General features: G+C 38.0%; 2 protein-coding genes across 2 annotated transcripts; both read right to left on the bottom strand.

Moving 5' to 3' along the window:
• Positions 1-1725: 1725 nt before the first annotated feature.
• On the bottom strand, positions 1726-16460 carry LOC116266281 (DNA ligase 1). Its single transcript, XM_031647429.2, has 18 exons — positions 15696-16460; positions 13169-13285; positions 11092-11193; positions 10902-11018; positions 10229-10459; positions 10053-10147; positions 8622-8709; positions 8320-8451; positions 5260-5372; positions 4918-5019; positions 4751-4812; positions 4493-4564; positions 4321-4394; positions 4166-4222; positions 2755-2832; positions 2508-2585; positions 2292-2422; positions 1726-2183 (listed from the first exon to the last, which is right to left on the bottom strand). The coding sequence occupies exons 1-17, from the start codon at positions 16404-16406 to the stop codon at positions 2357-2359; spliced, it is 2295 nt and encodes a 764-aa protein (XP_031503289.1). The 5' UTR covers positions 16407-16460; the 3' UTR covers positions 1726-2183; positions 2292-2356.
• Positions 16461-18667: 2207 nt separating this feature from the next.
• On the bottom strand, positions 18668-20032 carry LOC116265960 (uncharacterized). Its single transcript, XM_031646979.2, has 2 exons — positions 19722-20032; positions 18668-19630 (listed from the first exon to the last, which is right to left on the bottom strand). The coding sequence occupies exons 1-2, from the start codon at positions 19848-19850 to the stop codon at positions 18911-18913; spliced, it is 849 nt and encodes a 282-aa protein (XP_031502839.1). The 5' UTR covers positions 19851-20032; the 3' UTR covers positions 18668-18910.
• Positions 20033-20226: the final 194 nt, after the last annotated feature.

Genomic DNA, 20226 nt, shown 5'->3' with positions numbered 1-20226 from the left:
GGGGACGCGCTGTGGGGTTGGTCGACTCTCAGAAGTTGCCTCTCTAGAAACCAAATAAAAGAAATAAAATAAAAGTTTCAGTCTGTAAATTGTAGGACATCAACTAAAGGTATGTTAGGAGACTCACTGTCTCCAATGTACAAGGATTAAATTTTAGACAAGCAACTCAGCTGAGTGTGAGCAACACTTAAGTCTTTTTCTTCTTAAATTTACCATGTTTTTTTCTAAATGTTTTCACTTCCAACAGTAGGACAGAAATTTTGAGGCATGCGAGCACTCGGATCTTGTTATACACAAGGGTCCTTAGATGGGATGCGTCAGACATGTCCTGCCCAAACAAACACGTCCTTAGTTTGAGGCGCCTTTGAATTAGTTGTCCAGTGTGTCCATGCACATTTGGTAGCTAAGGTACAGGACTAAACATATTCAAGTTGAAGGTCGACGCCACAATTCGAAAAAGGTGCAACTCTTGGCATAAAATAGCCTGTGCCTTCTGCCAATACCAGCTTGTTTGTCGAAAGCAAACCTACACCAGTCTCTGCGTGAAGAATAAAAGTTGACGCAGTAGTACTCAACCTAGTTCCCGATTCAAACATACATGTGAACATGTCCGGAATATGGTTATTTCTGATCACCTGCTCTGGACTAAGTCAAAAGTAGATGCAGTAGTACTCGACCTAGTTCCCGATTCAAACATAGATGTGAAACATGTCCAGAATATGGTTATTTCTGGTAAGTAATAACCTGCTCTGGACTAAATCACGTTGAATCTTTGATGGACAGAAAGGGAAAGAATCTTACGAATTGAGGACAGCCGACTCAGCCTCGTTAAGCGTGCCCATACGGTGGAACCACATACAGTCAGAGCCTCGCTATGAGTCCGACGTCCTAATCAGTAGGACGCGTCAGGCTATGATGCGGCACCACCACATCACGATGCTGGCCCTCTCGCGAACGCCACCATATTTGACGCCCGCAATGGCCGATGACGCATACCAGTGCTCGTTTGGTATGAGAACCTAATTTTGCATAAGGCACCTTTAATTTTGCATCAAGACAGCTTCTTTTCACATTTTCCAGTACGCCTGCCAGCCGAAAAACGGCTGAGGTCCCCTGTCATGAACGACCTTTCCGGCCGGCAGGAGCTGAAAACCAGCGGCAATTTAGAACCCTTGCTACAAGTTGAGAACCATATTTTGACATTCGACGTACAACTTTTAGAAAACCAGATTTGTAGAAAGCTTAGTTACGAACGAAAACTTAGTTTCATAATGACCAAGTTTAGTCCTCTGGCATTCAAACGGCACCATTAAGGATAATTTACGCAATGCATGCGACTAAATTTAATAACTTTTTACACACTGTTTAAACAGTTCATATTATATGAATAACTGTTTATGCTTTCACACTTTCTCACGCAACATGAGATACTAGTGATGAAAAACTAGGTTTTACATCACGTGGTGTTATTCCTGGAACGCCAGTCAACTAGGCTTCTCATCTGTCCACTTTTTCCTTCAAGTGCACACCATATTTTTTGGCTTGGGCAGACGAGATAATAAGAGACCCGGTTTTCATAATAGCTAAAAAAAGCCCAGAAAAAGTATATGTAGCTAGATGGTAGCCTTCATTTTATGAATGAATTGGGGCTTCTCGTGTTACAGAGACAAAACTTGAACGATATATTTGCAGCAGAAAACGGTGCAAAATGGGAGCCACAACATGGCTGATGACGGAATCGTAACTTGGCACCCGTAAGACATCATTATCAAGCTCGAGTGTCAGATATGTAGTGCACAAATTCTTACATCAGATCAGTGGACCATCTTCAGTTCAGCCTACACCAGGATCAGGTAATTATTGCACAATTTGTTACATCAGGTGATTCAGGTCATTGGACCATCTTCAGTTCAGCCTGCACCAGTTAAAGAACAGACCCAAGCAACAACCAAGAACCAACTACGGAGCAGCGAAACATAGAATATATGACCACTCTGAATAAATAGACAATAGCGATTAGACATAAATCACATACATGACGGATAGTTCAGCTCCGACTTTGGCCTCCTTCCATCTGAATAGGCATTGGACCGCAGAGTGAAAAACAAGCAACCACGGCAACGGTTACTCCTCAATCTCATCTCCAAGGATAATTTACACATGCATGCTCAAAGCAGCACATCCTAAAATAAGATGGCAAGAAAACGTTACTATCAGATACGTGGCTTTAATGAAAATGCATCTCAGAAACCGGAATGAAGAAATAAATGGAACTCGTAAACAAGACTTACCCCGAGTATGAGCAACATATATCCTTTCCTGCAACTGTATTAGGAACAGGTATCTTGTTCTTGCTTCAGTCTTCCTCCTCGTCCTGGTTCCTTGAATGGTTAATCTTTTGATTGCGGTACATGTCAGCAACCTACAACACCACAACCAGCAGATGTGGATCAGAAAAGGAAACATAGATCGTCAGCTCGTTGATAAAGAAAGATTTTGTTCCTCACCTGCTCAGATGTTGTGGCTTGATCTGGGTTCTTATCTTCACGAATTTTCAGCAATCGTGGAAATCGAAGAGAGATACCCTTTAATAATGAAAACACAACGTTCAGAAACAAAAATAGATCTGCATATAAACAAGAAAGAAATACATGCATCTTTCTGTGATTTCACAGAAGCAAGTTTGGATAATTATGGTCGTGATATATAAAATTTATTATTTTCCCCATCAATGATAGTTGAAATAAATCCAACCTTCTTAGGATCTACTTCACCAATAGCAGCACAATGTACAGGACTAATGCTTAAATCTGCAGCTTTCACCTCCCAAACCTGCAGAAAAATGATGACAAATGCATGAGCTACCATGAAAAACATTTGATTAAGAAGCTAAAGTCCACAAGGCACACTAACAAGCAGAGGAACAATAGCCATCCCCTGTAACTAATCATGCTAGACTACCATGCATTAATGATACCAATTACCAACCTTATAAAGGAGCAGTGAACAAGTGCAGCACAGAGAGGCTGAGATTTTGAGAAGGTTCAATTAATAACATATGCACACTTTTCTCATCTTATTTTATTTAGCAACCATTATGAATTATGATCATGTGATGAAAAACACGCAATGGAGAGGAAATGACCATGAATTTTTAAGTTGCATGTTAACTTCGCTAAATAAAATTTTTAATTCTAAAGGAGAACCTAAGAATCGATAATCAAGCATCCCAGAGTTAAAGATGTCAAAGCTCACATCTTTTGACACTTTACATAATAAGAATGAAAAGAATAACATGGAAGTGTCCATGTCTTGTGTTGCGTAATAGGGAAGGGGAGAACGAGAGAAAGAAAGAGAGAGAGAGAGGCGGTAAAACTCCTTTACACAATCTCGTACACTAATCTCTACTAAAAGAGAGATTAGGGCACGGCTGTAACAGTTACAAACGGAGGACACATAAAATATTGAAATGACATAAGAGAACCCTAACTTTTAAATATTCAACTAACTACCACATTTAAAGCCAAACTTTCTACTTTCAACATCTTGGATACAGTGTCCACCAATACACAGTTCAGACTACCAAGCAGTGAGGACATGCAATGGCCAATATTCATTCCGACCGCTGAAAACCATCAAGATTGCCAATCTGTAAAATAGTGCTGTCAACTTCGGCATCATGTTGAACAACAACAGCTTTCCAAGGTGTAACGTCTGATTCATGTTCAACAGCAACAGTCTTCCCAACATGTCAACGTACCAAGAAATATGACGAGTTCAGAAACTACCTAAGGAAGTTCTAACCCGATACACTAAAATAACATGAAGCCCACAGCAAAAAGATAGCACGAAGTCCACTGCATAACAGAGAAGTCTTTTCAATCTTGCAGGTTTAATGATAAAACCAATTAACTTTGCAAAAACAATGAACTACTTAACACATTCAGAACTTAAATGGTGAAAGTCAAATATGGATAGACACTTGTATACTTGCATCCAAGTACATGCAGCAACCCTTCCTCTATTAAAAACATACACCATGTAAAAGAACATATAGCACATCAACGTCATCAAATAATTTTATAACATATGCATTTAAAGTCACTTAAATACATAAAGAAAGACAAGATTTACAAGTACATTTATTTGCTTTCAAGTGTATTACCTCAGATGGTTCAAACCAAACATCCGGATTCATCGTATCTCCGTACCTATAATAAGGCTACAGCAAAACAAAACAAAAAAAAAAAAAGTTAACAGATTTTGACAACACAGACATGAATCAGTAAAAAAAACACACAAAATAACAAAAAAGAGCACCTTTGGCTTGGCAATAACTTTATCACGTAAACTAGCTGAACGCTCTTCAAGCATTGCTTCAGAAAAACCAGTTCCTGCAAAATCAAGCAACACATAATCCAACATCATAAATATGTCAACAGAATAAGCAACAATACAAAGTAAAATTTGTAGATAATCACCATTGATATACCTATCTTGCAGATGCTCTGGTATTCTTCCTTTACTTCGTCATAACATGCAAGTAAAAATGCACCATAAACTCCTGTCACAAATGTAACATAAATAGGCTTACAAAGGAGCAAGACGACAATCAAAAGAATGAGAAGAAAAGGAACATGCATCAAAAAGACAATAACAACATATACTGGCCACTAATGATAGGTGGAAAAGACAACCAAATATCAGAAGTACTATATATGTTTGTCCACAACATAAACTTTCACTTCACCTGTACGCTTTCCACGGCCATGAAATGCAGCAATAGGTACAAGATCCAATGAGTCCCCAATACTGCAAAGCATAAGAAAAAAACAAAAAGGGTCACATGCATGCATTCAGACAGTTGGATTGAGACAAATTTGGAAATTTTAATTCTGAAACAAAAGATGTTAGGACCTGTCCATGTAATCCTTCTTCAATTTCAACCAGTTCATGGACCGTTTGGAAGGTTCATAAGTAGCATCCTTGTCCAGTGTTTTAATAATTAACCCTTCACAACTGCAACAGGGTGTAATGGCAAATACATGTAATCAGAACTATCAGGTGACACTCAAAGGCTATCAACTATCAACTTCAGTAACATCATCAATCAGTTCTCTTGTTTAATAATATTTCCATATTTTAACACATTACAATGTCAGATAATAGTTCATCATTGAATGGGAAACAAGAGACAGATGAAAGGAGATTGTGGGACCAACAAAAACAACAAGTTACAAGAATAAGGCAAGAAGAAACCTATTATTAACTGCACTTCCAAGAAATTTCTGTATTTCCTCAAGATCACTCGATGTAATTGCAGTTGCAAACTGAAAGACCCCTTCTACTTCATTAAAAGAATCATACAGAAGCTGCAAAATTCAGAACTGTTGTCAGCCATGCTCTTGACTGTAAATGGAGCAACCAGACAAAACGGATCAGCAAATGATGAAAAGAAATGCCAAAACTGAACGTGCTGACACTAAAAAGGTACAGCACGAGCTTAACTGATAAAAGAGAGTGGGGTTCAGAAAAAACAAGATAATGTAGAAAAATTTTAAAAATGGTAATGTCAAGAAAAACAAACTTCAAAAGAGTAGAGTTTAGAAAGGAACAAAAACACAGACTGGTCAATAGAGACGGGAAACATAAAAGTTTACAAGAAAGAATGAAGTCGAAAGAGCAGCAAGAAAATGAGAGGTATTGAAACTGGACATTTCATTCAGGGTGACGCACCCATGTCAAATTGTCAATAGATTCAACACCTTAGGCCAGGCTTGGACATGGCAGGGGCATGTATTTGATTGTGTCTGGTGCAGTCAACACACTAGAGCCCAAATGAGTCACTTTCTAGACTCCATCAAATTCGAAGGAGTCTAAAAATGTCCATTCTTTCAGGTACGAATACACACACTCTCTCTCCCTCTCACACGTCCATTCTTTTGAGGTACAAATATATATATATATACACATTACACACAAACAAACACACGTGCACATGGGTATCACTCTTTCAGTTTCCTTTCCACTATTTGAAAAGAACAAAAGCCAGATGGAAAGAAGAAAAAATCAGGAAATCAGGTGATGTTTACTCCTTTTACTAGTGTTGAAAAACGGGAACAAGAAAAGAAATCTGGAAGCCAATAAAACTATAGAATATGAGAGCATAAATCAAAAAATAAGATAGGCAGGTTCCTTTTTTCAAGTTTGCTTCATCTTAATGTAGCTATAATTCCTTATTGGAAAGATATGACTACATCCTTGGCCAATTACAGTTTGACTTGTTACGTGCCTCCCTACTCAAAGAGCTTAAGAACAGTCATTTCTGCAGAAGGGAAAATGACTTAGTGAGAACTTGCTAAGAAAATCATGGAAAAGATATAAAATCTCTATCATTTCTGATGGGTGGACTGAAATACAAAAGCGGTTTATTTTAATTTATTTAATGGGTCAATTTTCTAAAGTTAGTTGAAGTATTTGGAGAGTATAAAGACGTTCAGCATTGAAAGAGGTTGTTTTAAAAGTGAAAAGAAATGGATGAGGATAATGTGGTGTGGATCATTACTTATAAATTATGATGATCCAGCATGCACTCGTGCAAGGATGAGTTTCTCAATTTATCCCAAGTACAATCACATTTTTCAGACACTATGGAGCACAAAATCTTAAATCTACCATTCAAGAATACATGCACCTTATCAAAAAGAAGATTTGCATGCACAGAATTTATGTTCATGGATTGAATAACTCGAACACAATGCCAGAAACATCACAAATTCAATTGTAAACCATATATATGATCTCTGTACATTCAATAAACATTCTGATCTTAAATCAGTGAAGGTTGTTGAGACTCATTTTACTTCTATAACTGTAAAAATGAAAAAAATTAAACAAATCATGAATGAATTAGTGATGGTGGTGAGACTGAGATTTTGATCATAATAAAGATGATGGGAAGGCCCAGATGGTTGACAAACGCATTTTGGATTATTTATCATGGGACAGAATCACATATTTTCTTCAATTTATAGAGCCTATCTGGGAGTTGTTAAAGGAAATTGACATTATGAAATATGGGAGAACATGATCGAAAAAATTCAAAAAAATAATTTTCAAACAAAAGAAAAAGAATGTCGCACATGATTATTCAAATTTTCTCATCATGTACATGCAATTTTAGTGAAAAGATAGGATTAAAAGCAAAATATCCTCAAATTAGCAAACAGTAGTTTGGAAAGTTTTTGACTCAATTTGATTCTTTAACAGCTCTAATGGTAAGAGATGAGGAAGATCCTGTTAATTGGTAGTGAAGTGGTGGACGGTATATGGATCAGCCACTAAACCTACAACATGTTACAATCATCATTTTCTTAAAGAAACTAGAGCATATATTGTCAAACTCACAACATCAAAAGAACAAGCTCCCTAGCAAGAGAGTAAAAGATATAATTTATGTTCACTTCTGAGATTACTTTCCATCACATCTGGATTGGTACCTTTTACATTTATGTTTGACATGCAAAATTCAAATTTCCTTTTGTAAATTAAATATGAAGCTAGTCATTGTATTGCAGTTGAGGAGCATCCATGTTTTAACTTTTCACAGGTAAACCAATGGGTTTTGACTTGGCAGGAGAACAAGCTTTGCATGCACTTAATAACGGAACCTGTCCTTCCAATTTTAAAGATAAAACAGAACAATCACTTGGTCGGATCATTCTCACAAACTTCTATGTGATATTTATTGGTAATTTTGTTACTTTGCTAGTATTAGTTTATGTTTTACAATTAGAAATTATGAAATATGAAGGTGTTATTCTATTTGTTCGTTTAAGACCATGTTTTGTATATACAATATATACACACACACACACATATACATATATATATATATATATATAGTTGGAATTGCTCTGTACCCATCTACATGCCTGCACCCATGTAACATAGTATGGAATTAGTAGGCCAGAAAAAAACCAGTTGTATCCTCACCGTAGGCCTTCACTGCACTGACCTATATTCCACATCAATGGCTCGCATTTAAGAAGAAAAGAGTAAGTATTCTCCCACTTGTGGCTAACATTTGAAAAGGAGACAACCACCATGGGATAGAAAAGAAGCATAGTGCCATTATCACCTCGCACCTTATTATGAGATAGCTGGCACCTGAAGGACTCAAATGACTAGGTGCAACACAAAGATGGGCACATAAATTTTCTAAGGATTCAAAATGAACTGCATAGTTGGAAACTTGGAATTAGTAATGTAATGCATGGATTCTGTACATTTTAAGGAGACAAAGACATAAAACTCAACCTCTCGACGTGTTCTAAGTTGCTCCTGAAGAAGGGGGCGGCCATTGAGGTACAAAATATCAAAAGCAAAAATGCAAACTTGAACTTTGATATCACTCAGTATGACACCCTTTCTGGCACGGGTTGTCAGGACCTGCATAATCAGATAGCAAACAATCCATGAGTAAAAACATGACTTTTCCATGAAAGCAGGAGTTAAGAAAGTTTCCACATGCCAGCAAAGATCTGGACGCAAGTCACACAACCTATCTTCTCACTGAAATACATGATTAATCATTCATCTTAACATGCTGAAGTCATAACCTGGAAGGGCAAAATCTTTTTCTTTTCACGATCATAAGCAACAACTTCACAGTCCAGGACAAAGGATTGTACTGAGTGCTTCTTGAATCTGAAAGTTAGCCAAACATAGGTTAGTAACCACCAACTGAAAAGAAACAGCGCTATAATCGTAGGTACTTGGTTTGCTGTCATTATCAGTGCACCCAAGAACAACCCCTTCACTTGCATGCAAAACTGAATTTTGTTGAACCTGAAGTCATTTAATTCTAAATTCTATAGGGGATTTACTATACAACTCCTTCTCACAACAGGTCTTGATTTAATCAAGTAAATTTTCCTGAGAGAATCAAAGTCCTCTTGTTAAGAGTGCTTATTCATTGATGCATATGATTGCCAACATATTAACACTAGAAGAATTGAAAATAAAAAAGTATGACCTTTGTGACACCAAAGCATAGAAAAAGCTTCTTCAAAAAGTGGAGACCCTTTTGAGTAGGGTAAATGTTAGGGCAAGTAGCTGGCCAAAAGTCAGGTAACCAGCCAGTTATCACAATAAGCCAGCAAGCTTCAGACCTTGATAATATTTGGCCCTTCCTAGTACAATTATAATCAAGCCTTTAACACAGGATCATTCTAACAGCATTACAAATGAGCAAAAGTCACATGGGTACTTCAGTAAGGTCCACGTACCCGTGTCGTCATACTTGTACCCAAAATGAGTACTTTGACACATGGGTACCTATAGATCCAAACTGCTTAATTTTATTTTGATTTAATTTTTTTCACCTTACTTTTTATTCTATTCTTTAGATGTGAAAATTAGACTGGTGTTCATATTTGACTAGGGAGCTGCTTGGTTGTCCATATGTTTAAAGTTTTTCATAGGTTTCTTAAACACACTGTTGTAAGAGCCGTTGATATATATTTTCTACGTTATTTATTTTTTTATGTTGATGTATATTCTTTATTTTGGTACATATTTTCTAAGTATTTCTTATTGTTTATATATATATATATATATACGCCCGTGCCCCCGCACCCAAGTTTTTTGAAAATGGTCAGTACCCGTACCCGCACCGGCACCTGTACCTATGTGACATAGTGAGCAACTATGTGACACAAACACCCCTGAAAGAGTGCTGCACCATGCTGACATAGCTGGACACAGGTGTGGGCATAGGACATGGCAGGCTTATATTTTATATTTTTCTGATGCATTTGTTATATATACACACACACATGCATGGTCGTGTCCATGAACCCAAATGCTTGAAAATGTTTTGCACTAGCATCTGCCCACCTCCATGTGACATAGATGAGCAAATTATCTTGTTCCATGGAAGTAGAAAAAACTTCAAATGCATCCTTAGAAACAAATCCTGGACACTAATTTCTGCTTGATTTGATGAAGAAACTGATGTGAAAGTGTGAAACATAAAGAAAGAGTTCTACCTTGCAACTGAAGAAACAACGTCAGGAAACTTTTCAGTGTTTCTTTCAGCATTACGACTGTAGATCTCAACTTTTCCATCATCCATATAATGTATCTAAAACAAGGGCAAAGGGAATCAGAAAGACAAGATAGACCAGAAGGGAAAATTTGGAATGGTGAATGGACATTAGGTTACCTGAGCCCGTTCACCATCATACTTGTATTCACAAGTAAACTCAGTATCCTGAAACTTATCTAAAATTTCTGATACACCCTTGGTAGGCTTAGCTAACATAGGCCCAACAGGCACACCCAAGGAAAAGGTACATGCATCCAAAAGCTTACTCACTCCAACACTCAGAAGGGTGGAGACAATTCTGTCGTATATAGGGAGTACCGAATACACTTGTTTGACACTTTTAGCAGCCTGAAAATGTGTTATGAGCTATGTCAGAAAAATCAAGAAAGATATATAAAAACAACCAAAGAAATTACAGTAGCATTTGCAGCAATAGTGATGTGATAGAAGTGAACAGTCAACAATTCATACAACATTAGATATGGCAGATACTATAGAATTTTCTTCTCCTATATCTAACGAAAATTTTGAAAACATTTTTTGACTAAACAAATGTCAGCAGAATGATTTCAAAATCAAGCATGCAATTAAAATACATCATCAAAGTTGAGCATTTTATACAATTAACTTAGAGCTTTCAATAAAAATTCAAACTGAAAAGGAATACGGACGCTCAATTAGGTTATTAATCCCTTTTTTCTAACTCCTTTCTTTAGAAAAAGCAGCATCCCTTCCTCCCCCCCCCCCAACAGATTAAGAACTAGCATGTGAATTCACACAGTGTACACACCTCTTCCAACCGAGATTGAATTTGTGATGATGGGACAGGAGGAATTTCAGAATATACAGCTGCTTGCCCCAAGGCAACCAAAACAGTTTGCTCAGCTAAACCAATCCGCATCTTTGACTGTAACAAACACTTCAAAAGCTCAGAAACATTTTGTAATACCTAGAATAAAATCTCTACAAGTAAGGTCAACCTGCAATAGACGGACAAGATACTGTGGTTCACAATCCGTTGCAGCCACCAGGAGGTTCCTTATCCGTATTCGCTTTTTGTCTTGGCTTTCCTTTCCAGATTCCTGGTTAAATACATAAACAAGCAGAAAAGATCAGCTAGGATATTATTTATGAGCTAAGCAGTACAAGCATTTCTACCATCATCTCCTGTTTGGATAAAACTAGTGAATTCAATCCGCAACCATCCATGTTTCAATGTAAATGCATACTCACAAGTATGTAGATATTTTTGAAGAACAATATCAAGGTAATGACTTTGTAGTTAAGAGGGATCATCACAACCTGCCCTAAAGGGCTATATACCAAGATAGAAGGTAGTGGTGAGGTCCAGGCGTATAAGAGCATATATTTTAATAAATTTCTTAGGTATTGGTATATACCATTCCAGTTCATCCAAAGCATGGGATCAGCTATAAGGTTCGAATTGGCCCCATGTTAGAAAAGCCCTTCCAAATATTGAATTCAAGCAAACTATAGGGATTAGGCCATTGGGGAGCACTAAAGTTCGCTATGCCAAGTTGTGGTCCATTTGGAGTGTCTCATAATCAAATCAACTAGAAGCAATTCAAGCGCTCCTCCAACATGGACCAATAACTAGTCAAGTTAGCTGAAGATACCCCAATTGCATAAAATTATTAAAACGTTTCTTGGTTGCCAGACATGGAAGCCCAAAAATTAATCTCAAAAACTCAAAAGTAATACTCACACATGCAAAAAATAGATATAATATTATGAGAGGAAACAAACAACAAAAAAAATCCACAAAGCTTTCTTAGATTATCTTCACATAATATAGCATTACAAGGAATGGGATAAAACAACAAAAAAAGAAAGACAAAAAACTGTGATCAAATTAAGCACTTTAGTCTTGATCGTACTTTATGAAAAGAAAAACAGATATTAGTCCAAGCATTTTTCAAGATATTTTCCCATGTATCGTGATTAAATGCCAAAAAAGATTGAACTTTTACCATGTTTGTTTGAAAAATAAAATGTGTCTTAAGGATCCAACCAAACTAGAAAATTGACATCACTTGTGAACTATGTCACATAGGTACCGTCGGTGCAGGTATAGACCATTTTCAAAAAGCTTGGGTACATGAATATGACCTGTATTTAATCATTATATATACATATAAACAAAAATAAGAATTAAAACAAACAAATAACACATTCATGATTCAAAATGTATAGAGTATGGAGAAGAAACTAACGAACAAACTATGAAAGTAATAAGCATACTAAAAATCCAAAAAGAAAAAGATCAAAGATAACTCTAATTTTTTGGACAGAAATGGACCTGATCAACATTGACCAAGTCCAAAAAAAGATGTATACATCGTATGGTATGGGTACTACTCCATAAAAGCAGTACCTGTGTGACATAGCTTGTGAAGTAGTCATACTAAGCATGCAAAAGCACTTGTGACATTATTTCCCATGGAAGAGACAATGGTGGCATGACTTGCCCCATAGAAGTCCAGCAAAAACTCTTAGTGGCAACTAGCAATGGACCAAATCACCAAATAACAGGATATGCACATAAGTGTGCTACACAAAGTAAGTAAATATATTGTATTTGCAGTATATCAACAGTGTCAAACACCTCAAAACTCAACTAATGTTACAAAGAAACAAAATAATGGTTCCAGGACTAAGTTCTCTCAAAATTCACCTTCTCTTGGACCTCACTGGATCGACCTAATCTTATTTAGCAGGATTTAAATGGTTACAAAGATCAACATTTATCTCATTGTACACCATCCAACAGATTCTAAACTTTTTATCAATTGTTTGTCCAAGCAAGCTCAACTTTCCTTGCTAGCCATTATATAAAGTATAAACCAATCCAAGTAGTCAGTTGCACATGAAACAGATTGTCGAAGCCAAGCGTTGACATAGAAGTATCAAAGCAACAGTCCACTCTCAATAACTAAACAGATTAAGCAAGGGGAGCTAGCTCATATCCTACTTAAAATATTACAAAGATTTTATCTCACTTGAACTGCGAAAAAGAATACACAAAGAAAAGCAGACCTCTGCAATGTCACGAAAAGCCTTCAAAACATTGATAACCGTGAGTGGCTCCGGCTTTTTCATCAGCGCTTGTGTCCGACGGCTTGCTTTTGCAACAAGTCCTAGGTCACCCAATGTCTGAACAAATACAAACACATTGGAATCACAGGATTAACAACATATTTGCAGCCTCAGAATTTACCAAATCAAGCTTCAGGAGACAATTAATTGTTGGTGGACTAGCTTATATGTACAACTGTGTAACATTTTAACTATAACCAATTTATGGCCCTAATAGTCAAGTTCCAAAGATAAAGAAGGGTGACCTTGATTTCTTAAAGCACCAGTTCCGTGTCATGTACTCGACACAGAAAAATGTCATGCACTTAAATCATAAAAGACACAAAGATGCAATAATTTAGCAAGTCATACCACACAACAAATTCAAAATGGACTTGGATCTTTTAATCAAATAAAAGTTACAAGGTGCTTGGGCCGAATTATTTGCTATGACAATAGCATGCAGAAGAATTATAGAACTAAAACATAATCAGATTTTGAAGAAAAGGAAAACATTCAGTATTCTGAATCTGTTATCATTATTAGTCATGTCATTTCATTTGATAATTTAAAATTAATTACACAGAGATACTTTCAGCCTGTATATCTTATTTCCTCACTCCAAGTGCATCAACTCTGCCCAATTCTTCACTGAGCACCTGGTTTGACAAATCCTAGGCCACTCTTAGCCTGTTTCAATTTGCATCGAAAGAGACCAAACAACTAGTAACGTGATGCACAGGTATATAAGTATTATAAACCACAAAATATTTCCCAAAATATACAATCTAAGACTATTTTCAAGTTAAACTCTACACACTTGGAGTATTACAATTAAATCTTCTTAAGGAACAAGCACTCTTTGGACCCCAGATGTAGTATTAAACTTCGCTTTAACATCAACTATAACAACCCTAACCAAAAGTATTCTAGAGATCTGGCATGGAAAATCTCAACCTGTCCTGTAGTCATCTACACTTGATTCCAAAAAAAAAATTGTGTTTCAAGACAATTGATAGTAGACCATATAGGTATATAAACCACTGAAGATTTCTCAAAAACTTTTAGTATAAGCTATGTCATATTGGTGCACGTACAAGTGCGTGTGTGGACACACCAGTGTGAAATGTTTTCCAAAACATCGGTACAGGAACATGGCTCATATCCACATTATTGTCCAGCCGTGTCGACAAGAGGACAGCACCCTTCCAGGACTGTCCTCTCGTATGGACTCACCAACCAGGGCCTCAAGAAAACCAACAGACCCTTGTTGGCAGTTTGCCACAAAAAAATGAGATAGATTTGATCAAATGTCCAATGCAAGCTCTGCGGCAAGAAGTGTACTCAGGCGAGAAAAATCTCAAATGAGAAAGAAACTTGGCATGTTTGGCTGGAAAGAACATCGCCATATTGACCCCAATGTCCAGTATGGTGCATCCCAACAGAACCATAGCCAACATCTGTTCATACCAAAAAGGCTACTATAAACCATTAAGAATTTCTCAGAATTTTTTTATTTAAAACCATTTTCAAGTCATAGTCAACACACTTGGGTTGTTAGACCTGGACTGCATGAGTTCCCTTCAGTGAATAAAGATGGACAAACTGATACAAATACAATGAAAATTCAGTCATGTGTCAGATATATAATTCAAGCAACCAAAGTATGTATCGTTCAATTCATTTGAGTATCCACCATTCAGTCACTAGAAACAATCAAACAAGTGTACAGGAATTACTATATCTATACTCGTTCAACATTCTCAGTTTGAAGGGAAACATACTCGTCAGCGTTAGGACCGACATTAAAAGCACTCTTTTCTTGTCATATAAGTCATAAGCAAAAGAATCGGACAAGAGACAAACAAGTACCCAAAGTCATTGGAAGTCGTTACTCCTTTTTAAATTTTACCTCTAAAAGGAATGGTGCAAAAGTTTTGTGCAATGCTTTGAAATTTTTGTAATGCATGGGCCAAGGAAATGCGTTTTTGTCACAAGAAACGAGCAAGCAAAGATAAGCTTAAATGGAGGGGATTCATTCAGCTTCAAAAGAAGAAATCGCAGTACATATATATAGCTAGCACCGAAAATATATATATATATATATATATATATATATATATATATATATATATATATATATATATATATATATATATATATATATATATATATATATATAACGCAGAAAGAACTTAAGAATGTATCCGTAAGAAGCTCCCATCATTCTTGACGTGCCTCGATTGAGCGGGGCTCTGGAATATGGGACTCCTGATGATTACTTTCAGAGTTAAACGATATTTTAGCGACATGAAGTTCTAAATTAGAAGACAATGTACCCAAACTCTGAATGAGAATCATTCAGATTACAATGTGATCTAGCCGTCAAAGTATCAAGAACAATGGACAAAGAGATGTACATAAAATGAAATTTTCATCAGGTAAAAAAAAAGGAAAAAGAGATACAGAAAGAAAATCACGCTATTACCTTCAGTTGTGTTTTAATATGCGTCTCATTCCTCCCACAGGCTTCAGCAAGAACCTTGATAATGGCCGCATCTCCAATCCCGAGTTCAATGCCTTTGTAAGCAGGGGCAATCTTGTTCGCGGAAAGATACACCACGGCAAGCAAATCGTCCGGCGTAGTGGCGATCACTGTCCGAAACACATTACACATGATATCCGTCATTGCGATCCTTCCCGATTCATTCGCAATCAGGTCAAGCGCGCGAGCGAGGAAGAGGAACGGCACGTGCTCCCCTTCCTTCCAGAACGCAGCGGATTTCGGCTTGAACTCCGGCGGCTTCTTCGTCAACTGACGGATCTTCGCGTCCAGATCAAATCCCTCACTGCTGCCACCCTTACCACCGCCGCCGCTGCTGCCGGTCGGCTTCGCGGGCTCATCGGAGATATCGGCGTCCTTCTTGGGGGTTTCCTCGACGATTTTGGCGCGCTTCGAAGGAGGCTCTCCCTTCTTGGCGGCGTTGGCGCGGGCGGCGGCCATGAGAACGTCGGCGACTGTGCGGGTGGACATCTTTGAGAAGGGATGGAAGTAAGGCCCGGGGTTAGGGTTTGGGCATGAAGAAGGGAACCTGGAGAAGCTTGCGAAGGAAGATTTAATGGAAGCACTGCAGAGGAAGGGGGAGAGGGACAAATGCCTCAACATCAACGACAGGGAGAACGTCAAAGAGAGGAACATGAACGCTCGATCACTTTCCCCTCCGCTTATATTGCACTTCCTTTGGGCTTGGGTTTTGCGGGTCGATGGAATGGCGGGAAGAGCGTTTCCCTCCTTTATCTGTGGCGTGTATCGACAAATCCCGATTCGATCCGGATGCTTCTGAGACGAGTTGCTTCAATCTCCGGTTCGCGTACGCACGTGGTTTGGACTTAAATCGAGTATGACCCGTATCATATTTCACTCATAAGACCATCTCACCCGGCAAGGTGCGGGTGTGGGTGCCGATAAGGGTGTGGAAAAAAAAATTTAAGTGCCACCGGTGAGGATATTTTATTATTATTATTATTTTAAGTTTATTATATATATATATATAAAACATAAGCATATATATATTATTATTATAATTTGATTATTAATATATATAACATATTTGAATAATTGTATTGCACAAAAAAATATCAAAACAACATATATTATATAAGTAATTTAGTAATATGACATTGCTCGAGTGTGAGTCGGTGTCGCACTCATGTCCGGTGCACACTCGACTCGATGCAACTCGGGTGCGGCGATAAAATAAAATAGTCTAATGACTTAGATAAAACCTTTAAAAGAAAAATATTTATTAAAGAAAATATCAAAGCACCGTAGTTGAATGCAGGGCGAAAACTGTGAACAATTGTCCACTCAAAGAGTGTTTATTTTTATATGGATACTTGAGGATAATCTTTCTTATTTATATATTGATACTTATTAAAATTTAAAATTTTATAACAAGTGCCTTAAAATTTTGTAACCCCACCGCTAGTCAAATGTTTACTTCTAAGATTTAATGATGGTGAGTCTTCTTTTAACAACCAATTTGTATTGAATCAGTTTTTATCGGAAATACTAAATGTGAAAAATAAAATACCGGCAAGGCAATTCATGTGATTTGCTAGAGAACAAAAACGATTTTTCTTTTTGCCTCTTATTTTTGTTGGGCAGATTTTCACTTTGGGACCAAAACAAAGTTGTTTTAAATTGGTTTTGAATCAAATCACTGTTCCAACCGAATTGATTATAACTGAATCGTCATTGTTTCTAATTCAAACAATTGAATGCTAGGAATGATACATAAAACATATAACAAAGGGAAAAAAATATGTAATAGCGTGAAAAAGACAAGTTAAATAACGAAAATAATATACATGATTTGTTAAAACACAACAAAGTCGTTTTTTGGAAAGATGACAATGGAAAAGAATCAGATTTTGGGTGGATGATTGGAGTCATGGCATTCTTATACAAAGGGTTGAAGGAAAACTCTACGAGCAGGTTAGACATGACAGTCACCTCTCTCTCTCTCCGATAGAAGCCCTTAACCACCATAGAATTGAAGAGGACTTCTCCTTTCTGAATGATATAGAAGCCCTTAACCACCATAGAATTGAAGAGGACTTCTCCTTTCTGAATGATATCAGGAGTACCCATCTCTCGTACGGGGAAGATAGACTCGTGTTTAAGATTAATGCTAACCAAGAAATCATTAGTTCACTTGTTTGGAACATGGTGAGAAGCAAAGGTAATAAGGAAACTTGGAAGAAGTTGGTTTGGGATACGAATGCCCCGGCATGCGCCAACTGGTTTGTTTACCTAGCCTCCAAACATCGGCTCCTGACTACTGACCATTTGAAGCATATGAGTCTGCCCTTCGTTAATAGGTGTTTCTTTTGTAAATATGAGGAAGAGAGCAATCTCATGTCTTAATTTCCTCTCAAGTGGCAAGAAATGTGTGGAGTTGGATAGTGAACAAGTTCAACAGAAGGGGAGATTTCTTTGGAGGAACATGAATGAGGAGGTATGAAGTTAAGTTTCCACATAGATGGATAAGTAAATATTGACATCCATTGCTAGAATTAGGAATCTGATTTAGAATATAGGACAAAGGGTGGCTAAGACGATCTTTTGGCATGAGGAAGACTGACAACTGATTCATAACTCGTGGTTCACTAGTCTTTTTTTTAGTAAGAGAGGAAAAACACATAAGTACTATCATACTCTTCAAGTTATACACAAAATATTTAACTTAAGGTTATTCCACATTAGCCTATTTTTGAAGCCTGTGTTCATCCGCTGGCTGGTTTTTGGACTTTAGTTTTGGAAGCTTTTGTGTCTTTATATGACTGTCATGCTTATCCTGTTATCCGGACATGTTGTAACATTCTTTTGCTGATGCGAAAGATATCTATGGTAAAATCAATGGTTCATCAAACAAAGATCATAGCCTAAACTCAATATCGACGCTTAAAATCTTTATTTTACTTATTTGTATTGAGAAAATATCACAATACAAGGTTAAATCCACAGTTTTTAAACCATGCGATTCTTTGAAACTATCAAACGTTAAAGTTTTATCGACCCCGTGCATATTTCTTGAGTAAGAAAGAAGAAAAATGTTAGAATTCAGATAAAAAAAAGCGTTAGAGTTTGTCTTTCCACCATTCCAACAACAAGATCTTCAGAATAACGGCTAAATTCGTTCATGCAAAAACCAGGAGCTCCACATCGTTCAAGGCCACCAGCATCCGAAACAGGCCCCAAAGAGCCACGTGACACCCGAAAAACACCCAAAAAGCCTGCCCGAAATTCTGGCCGATCATCTCCATGATCCAACGGCTGGAAACAAGACCGACCAGAATGGAAGCTCCTCCGAACCCAGCGACCAGGACCCATCTCCCAACCTTGTCCTTTCTCTTCCTCTCCTTCTCGTTGCGGCCTCCCATCTTCCTTCCACCACCAAACTCGGCTGCCACTATGTTCAGGTAGAAACGGAAGCAGGAAATGAAGGCCGCCGCCGCCGGGAGCAGATACATCAATTCCCTCACCAACTGAGAGGCCCAAAAGAAGCCAACCACCGTCGCAGATAGATAAAACGCCGTCAGAATCCGGCGGTTGGTTGGCTTCCGGTCATCGAATCCGACGGAGCCAGCGACTATCGACGCCGAGGAGCACGCCGTTCCAACGACGTCCACTTTGTGGAAAAGCTCCCGCCGGTCCAACGAGTGGAACCAAAAGCCTCCCACGCACATGAATGCGTACCACCACATCGCCATGCTCCACGAGAACGAACCCTTGAACCGGTGTTTTGTTCTGCTTAGCCGGTAAAGCCTTTTCCCAGCGTCCGCGAAGACGACGATACCGGCGAGGGCGCAGGCGGCCACCGACGGCCATTCGACGTAGACGGTCTTCGAACTCCAGACCTGCGAGTATATATCCAAATGAGCGGTTAGAAAAGCAGGAGCGTTGAGAAAAGAACGACGGGTAGATGGACGCTCGGTAGTGTTCTGGTACCTTCACATGGAGGGTTGGAACGTGGGGAGGGTCGGGGAAGAAGAAATCGAGGACTTGCGAAACCCATGGGATGGATGAGGCCAACTCGTAAGTGAAGGGACAGAAGTACTTGAGGCAATTGCCTGACATTTTTTCCGGCGTGATTTCTTTGTGGTACGAGATGATCTTATAACAGAATCTCTCCTTATCTCACCCGCATTTCCGTGACGACGTAAAATCCAAGCCGTCAGTATCTGATGGACATGGGCAATCTTTTTGGACCACGAGAAAAAGGAACAACGCCGTATTCTGGAAGAAATCAATCAAAATTCCGATTCACATTGAAACCTAGTTGAGTTGTTCTTCATCCCGGTTATATAAGAATTCGAAAGGACATTTCACGAACACATGATTAACTTAACAAGAAGTTAAAACGAAAAGCACTCATCTGCTTGGCTTAATATTTAAGTCACACAGAAAACATGGTATTTGATAGTGTTATTAGCTCGTAAAAGACCAAATTTGC

Source organism: Nymphaea colorata, chromosome 12 (assembly GCF_008831285.2).
Source record: "Nymphaea colorata isolate Beijing-Zhang1983 chromosome 12, ASM883128v2, whole genome shotgun sequence".
Classification (NCBI taxonomy): domain Eukaryota; kingdom Viridiplantae; phylum Streptophyta; class Magnoliopsida; order Nymphaeales; family Nymphaeaceae; genus Nymphaea; species Nymphaea colorata.
The sequence above is the reverse complement of the archived record's forward strand: the minus strand, read 5'-3'. Positions and strand labels throughout refer to the sequence as shown.

Coding starts and splice junctions, on each gene's coding strand:
- LOC116266281 (XM_031647429.2), bottom strand. CDS start 16,406: ATGTTCCTCTCTTTGACGTTCTCCCTGTCGTTGATGTTGAGGCATTTG. Junction 8,452..8,621: donor AAAAGATTTTGCCCTTCCAG/GTTATGACTTCA, acceptor CTGATTATGCAG/GTCCTGACAACCCGTGCCAG. Junction 4,395..4,492: donor CCAGAGCATCTGCAAGATAG/GTATATCAATGG, acceptor TTGATTTTGCAG/GAACTGGTTTTTCTGAAGCA.
- LOC116265960 (XM_031646979.2), bottom strand. CDS start 19,850: ATGTCAGGCAATTGCCTCAAGTACTTCTGTCCCTTCACTTACGAGTTG. Junction 19,631..19,721: donor TTCCAACCCTCCATGTGAAG/GTACCAGAACAC, acceptor ATATACTCGCAG/GTCTGGAGTTCGAAGACCGT.